This window comes from Hemibagrus wyckioides, linkage group LG15 (assembly GCF_019097595.1).
Source record: "Hemibagrus wyckioides isolate EC202008001 linkage group LG15, SWU_Hwy_1.0, whole genome shotgun sequence".
NCBI classification, from domain to species: domain Eukaryota; kingdom Metazoa; phylum Chordata; class Actinopteri; order Siluriformes; family Bagridae; genus Hemibagrus; species Hemibagrus wyckioides.
Genome location: NC_080724.1, coordinates 13539866 through 13554339, shown reverse-complemented (window position 1 = coordinate 13554339; position 14474 = coordinate 13539866). Strand labels below are relative to the sequence as shown.

The 14474-nt window shown below is 39.1% G+C and overlaps 1 protein-coding gene across 2 annotated transcripts in view; it reads left to right on the top strand.

Moving 5' to 3' along the window:
- The window catches only part of dlg4b (discs, large homolog 4b (Drosophila)), a 40591-nt gene extending 30216 nt beyond the window's left edge, over positions 1–10375 (top strand). Inside the window, exons 14-22 of one of the 2 annotated variants that reach the window (XM_058410866.1) lie at positions 6254–6359; positions 6678–6758; positions 6838–6875; positions 7097–7144; positions 7249–7350; positions 7432–7604; positions 7725–7837; positions 7985–8076; positions 8176–10375. In XM_058410866.1, coding sequence (XP_058266849.1) covers positions 6254–6359; positions 6678–6758; positions 6838–6875; positions 7097–7144; positions 7249–7350; positions 7432–7604; positions 7725–7837; positions 7985–8076; positions 8176–8282 — 860 coding nt within the window. In that variant the 3' untranslated portion in view covers positions 8283–10375. Of the gene's footprint in view, positions 1–6253; positions 6360–6581; positions 6759–6837; positions 6876–7096; positions 7145–7248; positions 7351–7431; positions 7605–7724; positions 7838–7984; positions 8077–8175 lie in introns of both variants that reach the window. The other variant, XM_058410865.1, reaches the window with a different exon arrangement.
- Positions 10376–14474: the final 4099 nt, after the last annotated feature.

The following is a 14474-nucleotide window of genomic DNA, read 5'->3' as shown; positions in this document are numbered from 1 at the left end:
ACACATCATCACACACCATCACACAATCATCACACACCATCACATATATCACACACCATCACACACCATTACACAATCATCACACACCATTACACAGTCATCACACACTATTACACAATCATCACATCATCACACACCATCACACAATCATCACACACGATCACATATCATCACACACCATCACACACCATCACACAATCATCACACACCATTACACAATCATCACACATCATCACACACCATCACACATCATCACACACCATCACATATCATCACACACCATCACACACCATCACACACCATCACACAATCATCACACACCATTACACAATCATCACACATCATCACACACCATTACACAATCATCACACACTATTACACAATCATCACACATCATCACACACCATCACACAATCATCACACACCATCACATATATCACACACCATCACACACCATTACACAATCATCACACACCATTACACAGTCATCACACACTATTACACAATCATCACACATCATCACACACCATCACACAATCATCACACACCATCACATATCATCACACACCATCACACACCATCACACAATCATCACACACCATTACACAATCATCACACATCATCACACACCATCACACAATCATCACACACCATCACATATCATCACACACCATTACACAACATCACACACCATCACACAATCATCACACACCATTACACAATCACACATCATCACACACCATCACACAATCATCACACACCATCACATATCATCACACACCATCACACACCATCACACAATCATCACACACCATTACACAATTATCACACACTATTACACAATCATCACACACCATCACACAATCATCACACACTATTACACAATCATCACACATCATCACACACCATCACACAATCATCACACACCATCACACAATCACACACCATCACACACCATCACACATCATCACACATCATCACACACCATCACACAATCATCACACACCATCACACAATCATCACACAATCATCACACATCATCACACACCATCACACACCATCACACAATCATCACACACCATTACACAATCATCACACATCATCACACACCATCAACCACAATCATCACACATCATCACACACCATTACACAATCATCACACACTATTACACAATCATCACACACCATCAGATCATCACACACCATCACACACCATCACACAATCATCACACACCATTAACCAATCGTCACACACCATTACACAATCATCACACACCATTACACAATCATCACACACTATTACACAATCATCACACATCATCACACACCATCACACAATCATCACACACCATCACACACCATCACACAATCATCACACAGCATTACACAATCACACATCATCACACACCATCAACCACAATCATCACACACCATTACACAATCATCACACACTATTACACAATCATCACACATCATCACACACCATCACACAATCATCACACACCATCACATATCATCACACACCATCACACACCATCACACAATCATCACACACCATTACACAATCATCACACATCATCACACACCATCAACCACAATCATCACACATCATCACACACCATTACACAATCATCACACACCATTACACAATCATCACACACCATTACACAATCATCACACACTATTACACAATCATCACACATCATCACACACCATCACACAATCATCACACACCATTACACAATCAAACATCACCACACACCATCAACCACAATCATCACACATCATCACACACCATTACATATCATCACACACCATCACACACCATCACACAATCATCACACACCATTACACAATCATCACACATCATCACACACCATCACACAATCATCACACACCATCACATATCATCACACACCATCACACACCATCACACACCATCACACAATCATCACACACCATTACACAATCACACATCATCACACACCATCACACAATCATCACACACCATCACATATCATCACACACCATCACACACCATCACACAATCATCACACACTATTACACAATCATCACACACTATTACACAATCATCACACACCATCACACAATCATCACACACTATTACACAATCATCACACATCATCACACACCATCACACAATCATCACACACCATCACACAATCATCACACACCATCACACAATCATCACACAATCATCACACACCATCACACAATCATCACACACCATCACACAATCATCACACACCATCACACACCATCACACAATCATCACACACCATTACACAATCATCACACACCATTACACAATCATCACACACTATTACACAATCATCACACATCATCACACACCATCACACAATCATCACACATCATCACACAATCATCACACAATCATCACACAATCATCACACACCATCACACAATCATCACACACCATCACACAATCATCACACACCATTACACAATCATCACACATCATCACACACCATCAACCACAATCATCACACATCATCACACAATCATCACACACCATTACACACTATTACACAATCATCACACACCATCACATCATCACACACCATCACACACCATCACACAATCATCACACACCATTACCCAATCATCACACACCATTACACAATCATCACACACCATTACACAATCATCACACACTATTACACAATCATCACACATCATCACACACCATCACACAATCATCACACACCATCACACACCATCACACAATCATCACACACCATTACACAATCACACATCATCACACACCATCAACCACAATCATCACACACCATTACACAATCATCACACACTATTACACAATCATCACACATCATCACACACCATCACACAATCATCACACACCATCACATATCATCACACACCATCACACAATCATCACACACCATCACATATCATCACACACCATCACACACCATCACACACCATCACACAATCATCACACACCATTACACAATCATCACACATCATCACACACCATCAACCACAATCATCAGACATCATCACACACCATTACACAATCATCACACACCATTACACAATCATCACACACCATTACACAATCATCACACACTATTACACAATCATCACACATCATCACACACCATCACACAATCATCACACACCATTACACAATCAAACATCATCACACACCATCAACCACAATCATCACACATCATCACACACCATTACATATCATCACACACCATCACACAATCATCACACACCATTACACAATCATCACACATCATCACACACCATCACACAATCATCACACACCATCACATATCATCACACACCATCACACAATCATCACACACCATTACACAATCATCACACATCATCAACCACAATCATCACACATCATCACACACCATTACACAATCATCACACACCATCAACCACAATCATCACACATCATCACATATCATCACACACCATCACACACCATCACATATCATCACACACCATCACATATCATCACACACCATCACACACCATCACACAATCATCACACACCATTACACAATCACCACACATCATCACATATCATCACACACCATCACATATCATCACACACCATCACACAATCATCACACACCATTACACAATCATCACACATCATCACATATCACACATCATCACATATCATCACACACCATCACACAATCAACACACACCATTACACAATCATCACACACTATTACACAATCATCACACACCATCACACAATCATCACACACTATTACACAATCATCACACATCATCACACACCATCACACAATCATCACACACCATCACACAATCATCACACACCATCACACAATCATCACACATCATCACACACCATCACACAATCATCACACACCATCACACAATCATCACACACCATCACACAATCATCACACAATCATCACACACCATCACACAATCATCACACACCATCACACAATCATCACACACCATCACACACCATCACACAATCATCACACACCATTACACAATCATCACACACCATTACACAATCATCACACACTATTACACAATCATCACACACCATCACACAATCATCACACATCATCACACACCATCACACAATCATCACACACCATCACACAATCATCACACACCATCAACCACAATCATCACACATCATCACACACCATTACACAATCATCACACACTATTACACAATCATCACACACCATCACATCATCACACACCATCACACACCATCACACAATCATCACACACCATTACCCAATCATCACACACCATTACACAATCATCACACACCATTACACAATCATCACACACTATTACACAATCATCACACATCATCACACACCATCACACAATCATCACACACCATCACACACCATCACACAATCATCACACAGCATTACACAATCACACATCATCACACACCATCAACCACAATCATCACACACCATTACACAATCATCACACACTATTACACAATCATCACACAATCATCACACACCATCACACAATCATCACACACCATCACATATCATCACACACCATCACACACCATTACACAATCACACATCATCACACACCATCAACCACAATCATCAGACATCATCACACACCATTACACAATCATCACACACCATTACACAATCATCACACACCATTACACAATCATCACACACTATTACACAATCATCACACATCATCACACACCATCACACAATCACACACCATTACACAATCAAACATCATCACACACCATCAACCACAATCATCACACATCATCACACACCATTACATATCATCACACACCATCACACACCATCACACAATCATCACACACCATTACACAATCATCACACATCATCACACACCATCACACAATCATCACACACTATTACACAATCATCACACATCATCACACACCATCACACAATCATCACACACCATCACATATATCACACACCATCATACACCATTACACAATCATCACATATCATCACACACCATCACACAATCATCACACACCATTACACAATCATCACACATCATCACACACCATCACACAATCATCACACACCATCACATATCATCACACACCATCAACCACAATCATCACACACCATCAACCACAATCATCACACATCATCACACACCATTACACAATCATCACACACCATCAACCACAATCATCACACATCATCACATATCATCACACACCATCACATATCATCACACACCATCACACACCATCACACAATCATCACACACCATTACACAATCATCACACATCATCACATATCATCACACACCATCACATATCATCACACACCATCACACAATCATCACACACCATTACACAATCATCACACATCATCACATATCATCACACATCATCACATATCATCACACACCATCACATATCATCACACATCATCACACACCATCACATATCATCACACACCATCACACAATCATCACACACCATCACACATCATCACATATCATCACACACCATCACATATCATCACACACCATCACACAATCATCACACACCATTACACAATCATCACACATCATCACATATCATCACACATCATCACATATCATCACACACCATCACATATCATCACACATCATCACACACCATTACACAATCATCACACACCGTCACATATCATCATACACCATCACATATCATCACACACCATCACATATCATCACACACCATCACGCACCATCACACAATCATCACACACCATTACACAATCATCACACACCATCACATATCATCACACACCATCACATATCATCACACACCATCACATATCATCACACACCATCACATATCATCACACACCATTACACAATCATCACACACTATTACACAATCATCACACATCATCACACACCATCACATATCATCACACACCATCACACACCATCACACAATCATCACACACCATTACACAATCATCACACACCATTACACAATCATCACACACTATTACACAATCATCACACACCATTACACAATCATCACACACCATCACACAATCATCACATATCATCACACAACAATCACACCCCACTACACATCATCACACTGTAATCGTAGTTATAAACGAGTACAGAAAGATTTTAGGTAGGACTCTCATTATTCAATGTGTGTGTGTGTGTGTGTGTGTGTGTACAGAGTACAGTCGGTTTGAAGCTAAAATCCATGACCTGCGTGAGCAGCTGATGAACAGCAGTTTAGGTTCTTCATCACTGCGGACCAGTAAGAGGAGCTTTTACATCAGGTACCTGCTTACCAGCCAATCAGATTTCACAACACACCAACCAATGAGATCAGAGTCGGGTTAACAAGCAGCCAATCAGATAAAGGCCTTAAATCACTGTTGATTGTGACACAGTTTGGAGACTGCTTGAAAACTACCGTGGCTTCTACAATAAGGTTACTAAATGTGTGTATGTGTGTGTGTCAATTTAATTTCAACTCTCTCTGTCTGTCTGTCTCTCAGAGCTCTGTTTGATTATGATAAGACAGCAGACGGTGGCTTCCTCACTCAGGCTGTTAGTTTCCGTTTTGGTGATGTTCTTCATGTTCTGGACTGCAGTGATGAGGAGTGGTGGCAGGCAAGACGTCTCTCTCCACATGGGGACCTGGAGGAGACTGGCTACATCCCCAGCAAACGAAGGTGTGTGTGTGTGTGTGTGTGTGTGTGTGTGTAAACAATATATTAATGCTGACGCTGTTCCAATTGTCTTTTTCTCCAGAGTTGAGAGGAAGGAGTGGTCACGCTTGAGGTCAAAAGGTATAGAGATGTTATTGCTGGTTAAGTACAGTGTGTGTGTGTGTGTTTGTTTGTGTGTGCAGCTGGATGTGGGAGTGTCCTTTATCTGTAATGATGAGTATGATATTGTGTGTGTTTGTGTGTGTGTGTGTATGTGTGTGTGAAGTTGGGTGTGTGTAATTCTGCATGAGGTGTGTGAAGTAAACACTTTTGATCAGCAATAATGTGTGTGTGTGTTTCAGGCCGAGACGACTACATTCAGAGTTATGAAATTGTTGTGCAGGTGGAAGGTGAGTGTGTGTGTGTGTGTGTGTGTTACTAGCACATTGTTCTTTATGTACAGGATGTGTGTGTGAGCAGTTGTACTGTATATGTGGGATGTGTTATTTTTCAGTGCATTACGCTCGTCCAATCATAATCCTTGGACCATCAAAGGACCGTGTGAATGACGACCTCCTCTCCGAATTTCCCGACAAGTTCGGGTCCTGTGTGCCTCGTAAGTTCCCATGACAACCATGATCCCTATGTTAGGCCGGTATATGCTGCAACTGTTCCAATGTAATGTCACTTCCTGTAGATACAACACGGCCAAGGCGGGACTACGAGGCCGATGGGCGGGACTATCACTTTGTGTCGTCACGGGAACAGATGGAGAAGGACATTCAGAATCACCGTTTCATCGAGGCAGGACAGTACAACAGCCACCTGTATGGGACAAGTGTCCAGAGTGTACGTGAGGTAGCTGAACAGGTGAGAGAAGGAACACAGGAAGAACTCTCTGAATAAAATAGTCACTTTATTAACAGAATTAGTAGAAACAAATTTGTGTTAAACAAAATGCCTGGAATGTGTGTGTGTGTGTGAGTGTAGCAGGGGAAACACTGTATTCTGGATGTATCTGCTAATGCAGTGAGGAGACTGCAGGCAGCTCAGCTTCACCCCATCACCATCTTCATCAGACCCACATCACTGCAGAACGTACTGTAAGTGTGTGTGTGTGTGTGTGTGTGTGTGTGTGTGTAAATATCGTACAATAAAATTGCATAATACAATTGTGCAATAACAAAGATCTCACCATTTCTAAATGAGTAACTGTCTGCATTTGTGTGTGTGTGTGTGTGTGTGTACAGTGATATTAATAAGCGTCTGACTGAGGAACAGGCAAGAAGAGCTTTGGACAGAGCCATCAAACTGGAACAGGATTTTATAGAATGCTTCACAGGTACACACAAGTCAACTCATCATCTCACTCACATAAGATATACACAGTATTAATGACACAAACTTAACAACAGTAATTTGTGTGTGTGTGTGTGTGTAGCAATCGTGGAGGGTGAAAGCTTTGAGGAAGTTTATCATCGTGTCAAATCTGTGATTGAGGAACAATCAGGACCCTACATCTGGATACCAGCAAGAGAGAGACTGTAAAACAGACACACACACACACACACACACTCATATGAGAGAGAAAAATCAGCTTATTATCATTTCGACAGAAACTGATACAAACCTCCATCCTACTCTCTCTCTGTCCCATCATCCAATCAGAGCTCATTCAGAACAGATACAATCCTACTCTCTCTCTCTCTCTGTCTCTCTCTCTCTCTCGCTCACACACACACACATCAACAGAGGATTTATTCTGATGACGATGAGGATGATTATTGTTTCTATGGTAACAGCTACGGTCACCTAAAAGGACCAAAAGACCAAAAAAGAGCAAAAATAGATCGACGCAATAAGAGAGGACAGAGGAGCACTCAGCACTTTACTCACACACAGCATACACGCATACACACACACACATACAAACACACACACACACACACACATACAAACACACACACACAAACACACACACCCTTTAGACACTTATTGAATCCTCAAAATGACACTATATGTGTGTGTGTGTGTGTGTGTCAGTGTGTGTGTCTGTGTGTGTAATGTATAGGGCTACTGTATATAATCTGCACAATACAGGAGATTTTCTCTTTCCAGAAAATCTACAAGCAAAAACTACAATTTGGGAGAGATAGACCGAGAGAGAGAGACAGAGAGAGAGAGACAGAGAAAGAGAGATAGACAGACAGACAGAGAGAGACAGACAGACAGAAAGAGAGAGACAGGGAGAAAGAGACAGCGAGAAAGAGAGACAGAGAGAGAGACAGATGTATGGGTCAATGACAAATATGAATTTAAATCCTCATGTTTTTATGAATAGAATTTTTCATGTTGAATATTTTTGTTTATATCTTTTGGAATTATGAAGAATAGATTATTACATTTAAAACACATTATTAGAGTCTCAAATAAATATATTAATACAATTTTTTCTGTGCATTTCGTGACTTCAAAATGTGATTTCTCAGTGGTATTTTTGTTTAAAGTTAAAGAAAGAAACGGAAATTTCTTTTAATCTCATTAAGGTTAAAAAAATTTATTTTACATTTTAGACTTTTGAAAATGTTGGACTGAAACCATGACGTAATTCTGTACAGAGATTTGGGATTATTGTTAACAATATAAACTTCAGAAATAAACATATCTCTCTGCCCTCCCCCCCACACACACGAGTCTCAGTGATTTAATTCACTGTTAAAGTGTTACAGAAAGTCTATAGCTGTCTTTACATTTCACCTTAAACACAAGATTTCAGCTTTACTTTTTTTTTTCTTTTTTTTTTACAAATAAAATGTGATGATCGTTATTTATATTATTAAACACACTGGTTTTCAGAGCTTTCACTCCTTACACTTATTGTCCCACTTACACTGTGCTGACATTTCAGAAAATTTACAGAAAAAAACTAATTTTACAAACAGAATTTCTTGAAATTCTTAAAACATAAAGATTTCCCCCATTTTTTATTTATTAAATAATTTAAAAATAAAGCATTTTTTTGGTTTTAATCATAGATATATGAGCCCTAATACAGGTTTCTATCATTTTAAAATTATATAAGAAATTTATAAGAAATTAAAGATTTTTTTTTATTTTTTATTTTAAACAATCTCCTTTGAGTTTTACATTTCAATAAAATATACTTCAATATTTTATTAATGTCATGTCATTGACCCATATAGTGTATATATTATATTACAGAGAGGAAGACAGATAGATATACATTGCAGACAGAGACAGAGAGTGAGACAAGTGTGTTCATTAATAAAGTTTTGATAAAGAGGCTTTAAATTATTCCTTTATAACCTCATTATTTATTTATGAGTTATTGGGTGGGGTTGTCTGTCTGTCTATCTGTCTGTCTGTCTATTTACTTTGGGGAAATGAGAGTGTGTTTTGTATGTAATAAACACTCATATTGTATTACTGTACATAAACACTATATACTATATTCTGTAGAATCAGGGCATACATACACACACACACACACACAGACACACACACACACAAAGACACACACACATAGACACACACAGAGACACACACAATGTGTGTTGAAATATGTAATGAAGGTCTCTGTACATTAAATTATACTGAAACATTAAAGGCATTTTTTTCAATCTGAAGTGTACATGTGTCTGCTTTATTTACATCCACTTCCCCTAATCCACTACCCTCATCCCTAATCCCTAATTCCTAATCCACTACCCTAATTCCTAATCCACTACACTCATTCCTAATCCCTAATAACTAATTCCTAATTCCTAATCCACTACCCTCATTCCTAATCCCTCATCCCTAATTCCTAATCCCTAATAACTAATCCACTACCCTCATTCCTAATTCCTAATCCACTACCCTCATTCCTAATTCCTATTCCACTACCCTCATTCCTAATTCCTAAACCCTAATAACTAATTCCTAATTTCTAATCCACTACCCTCATTCCTTATTCCTGATCCACTATTCTCATTCCTAATTCCTAATCCCTAATCCACTACCCTCATCTCTCATTTCTAATCCCTAATAACTAATTCCTAATCCCTAATCCACTACCCTCATCTCTCATTTCTAATCCCTAATAACTAATTCCTAATTCCTAATCCACTACCCTCATCCCTAATTCCTAATCCCTAATAACTAATTCCTAATTTTTAATCTACTACCCTCATCCCTAATTCCTAATTTCTAATCCACTACCCTCATTCCTTATTCCTGATCCACTATTCTCATTCCTAATTCCTAATCCCTAATCCACTACCCTCATCTCTCATTTCTAATCCCTAATAACTAATTCCTAATCCCTAAGACACTACCGTCATCTCTTATTCCTAATCCAACTCCTAAACCCCTAACCCCTAAAATCTCTAAACGGTCATTTCTACACACAATGCAGTAATATCACTTTACCAGCAGAGGGCAGTGTAGACTTTCACTACACACACACACACACACACACACACATACTTACCCAGCCAGTTGTCAGTGCATTGGCCAGTTTGTGTGACTAATCAGTTCCCAGGTTGAGGAACTATGAGCGTATCAAGAGAGAGAATTGATAGGATTACAAATAGAAGAGAAAATAATATGTGTGTGTGTGTGTGTGTGTGTGCGTGTGTGTGGTGGAAAGTATAGCTGCACTCATCAGACACAGGATTGAAGGGTGGAGGTGGCTAGATTTCTCTATTTCTTGCTTGCACACACACACACACACACACACACTGCTGTGTTCTTTCTCTCTGCCACACTACGCAGACTGGAAAGAATGTGTGTGTGTTTTGTGCACTCCTGTCCCTACAGACTCTTAAAGTTCACCCCTGACCCTACCACACACACACACACAGATATACAAAGGTTCCCCTAAAATGTAGATTAGGGTTGCATTCCATCCAAACCTCAGAGCTGGAGAATCAATTAACTCTTGACACACACACACACACACACAGGTGAGTCAGCATAACAGATGGATATGAGCTATTAACGCCTCCCTTTCTGTAGACCTTTGAGAATGTGTGTGTGTGTGTGTGTTCCCCTTCAGGGACATTTATGAACCTTTCTGTGTGGTTCTACTTTTGGAACCTTTTCAGTACAGAAACCAAGGCTGATTTTAGTTCCTGGGCTATGCTCCAGGACCGTCAGTTCCTATTCCATAATTTGGAGTTCTCTGTAGATCTATTGTCGTGGTGTGTCACACACTCATTAACCCTGTACATGATCTCCAGAGAAGCTCTGTGGATTGTTTAGTGTCAGAGGCTCTGTGGTAGAAGAAGAAGAAGAAGAAGAAGAAGACTTTATTTTTGTCACATATAAATTACTGCACAGTGAAATTCTTTCTTTGCATATCCCAGCTTTGGATTTCAGGGTCAGAGCACAAGGTCAGCCATGATGCAGTTCCCTGGAGCAGAGAGGGTTAAGGGCCTTGCTCTGGGCCCAACAGTGGCAGCTTCAACGCCAACCTTCTGATCAACAACCCAGAGTCTTAAACACCCATGGTTCCTGTTTTAGGAAGTAAATGTTAATTAACATTTTCTTACACAAGTTTACAGAGTGACTTCCAGACTCACATCAGCTCACGAGTACAAAATCATGAAAACAACAGAAAAACAAACACATGTGCACAAGTGATTCTCATTCAGGAGATTTCTAGAATGTTCCTCTTAAAGTTCTGGATAATTTCACTGAAAATGCTGACATTAATACTGCACTAATGTTAATGAGAAAAAACAGACTGGGAAATAAACCACCTTCATTCCTGAGAAATTTAAAACAGTATGAAAGTGCGTGTGTGGGGTGGGTGGGGCTTGGGTGGGGGTGGGGGTTGTGCACTTCTGAGGAATAAAATATAATGATTTAGTGAGTAATGATTTAATTAACATTTTTGTCTCTTTCTCTCTCTCTCTCTCTCTGTCTTTCTCTCTTCTTTTTCTATTACAATACAGTAGCTTCTGCCAGAACAGGAAGAGAAGTGTGTCAGTGTGTGTGTGTGTGTGTGTGTGTGTCTGGAGCCAGGCAGGAAGTAGCCTAGCCCATTAGGTGAGTGATGCATGGGGTCAGAGGTCAGCAGTACATTTCCATTTCCTGTTTTAGCCCAAATGATACAATGTGTGTCAACTTTGACCAATCAGTGTCAAGCTCTGTTCTGGACCCCGCCCTGTGTCTCTTTCTCTCTCTCTTTACAGTAGGTTTTCATGTCATTGCTCTCTAGAGATCCAGCATGGTCAAATTACAAAGGCCCAGAAAGAGAAAAGCTTTTTTCCCTTTTACACACACACACACACACACACACACAATCTTTCCCACACTGACGCAAATACACATGGTCTCTCAGTCTCACTTGGGAAAAACCTTGACCACATTAAGTTTAGTTCTTTACAGAAGCAGGTGTGTCGAACAAAACAGAGTGAGAGAGAGAGAGAGATTAAGGGAAGGGATTCTGTGTCCTGTTTCAGCATCATAAAGAAAACAATGCACACAGCTGGAAGGGGGAAAAGATATAAAATGTGTGTGTGTGTGTGTGTGTTTGCGTGAGTGTTTTGTGTTGGTGTGTGTTATGAATAGCTTAAGATATCAAACTCTCTCTCTCTCTCTCTCTCTCGCACTTACTCTTAGGGTTTGTTCATCACAGTGCTTTCCGTTTTATTTATTCTCATCTCTGTTATAAACTCCAGAATCTCTGGCTCTGGTATGTTTATTAATGTGTTATTAATGTTCCTATGGTTGCACAGTGTTGACGTGATGTTCAGTCTCTGTACACAGCTGTGTTGACATCATAAATAGGACATTATTTATTCATTAATAGTCATCATTTTGAAGCATCTGGAAAGTTATCTGGACAGTGGAAGGGACATGGATCAGACAGTGGAAGAGACGTGGATCAGACAGTGGAAGAGACGTGGATCAGACAGTGAAAGAGATGTGGATCAGACAGTCGAAGAGACGTGGATCAGACAGTGAAAGAGACGTGGATCAGACAGTGGAAGAGACATGATTCCTCTGGAGCAGTGAATATTTTATGGATGAAATGATGTTCAAAGGTAAAGAAGATGAGCACTCAGTGGAGTGTGCTGGTAAATGAGTGATGAGTTTAACATTTAACAGTGAATTAAACACACACACACACACACACACACACAAGTATGTCAGTGTCACCCAACATTCTCTAAATGTTCATTAGGTAATATTTCATTAACACTTCATCCATTTCATCCATACAATATTCGCTGCTCCAGAGGAATCATGTCTCTTCCACTGTCTGATCTATATATATATATATATATATATATATATATATATATATATATATATATATATATATTTAAACATTAATCGTTCAGGACATTAAATAAAAGAAACCAGTTTATTTATTCATTCATTCATTCATTCATTCATTCATTCATTCATTTATTTTATTTTATTTTATTTTATTTTATTTTATTTATTTATAAAATTTATGAAGTTTCATATTTTTAGTTTTAAAGTTTTTCTTTTATTTCTTCAGAAGATTAAAGCTTTTTATTTTATTTGTATTCTATTTATTTATATTTATAAATATTCATATATTATATTTTATTTATATTTTTAGAATTTTATTTGATTCTTTTTTTATAAATGTTTTTATTTATAAACTAAAACTAATCGACTAATTCCTGTTAGCTGAATTAATTCATTTATCAGGCTTTAAATGAAATTGATTCTATTCAATGGAACAGATTTATGACT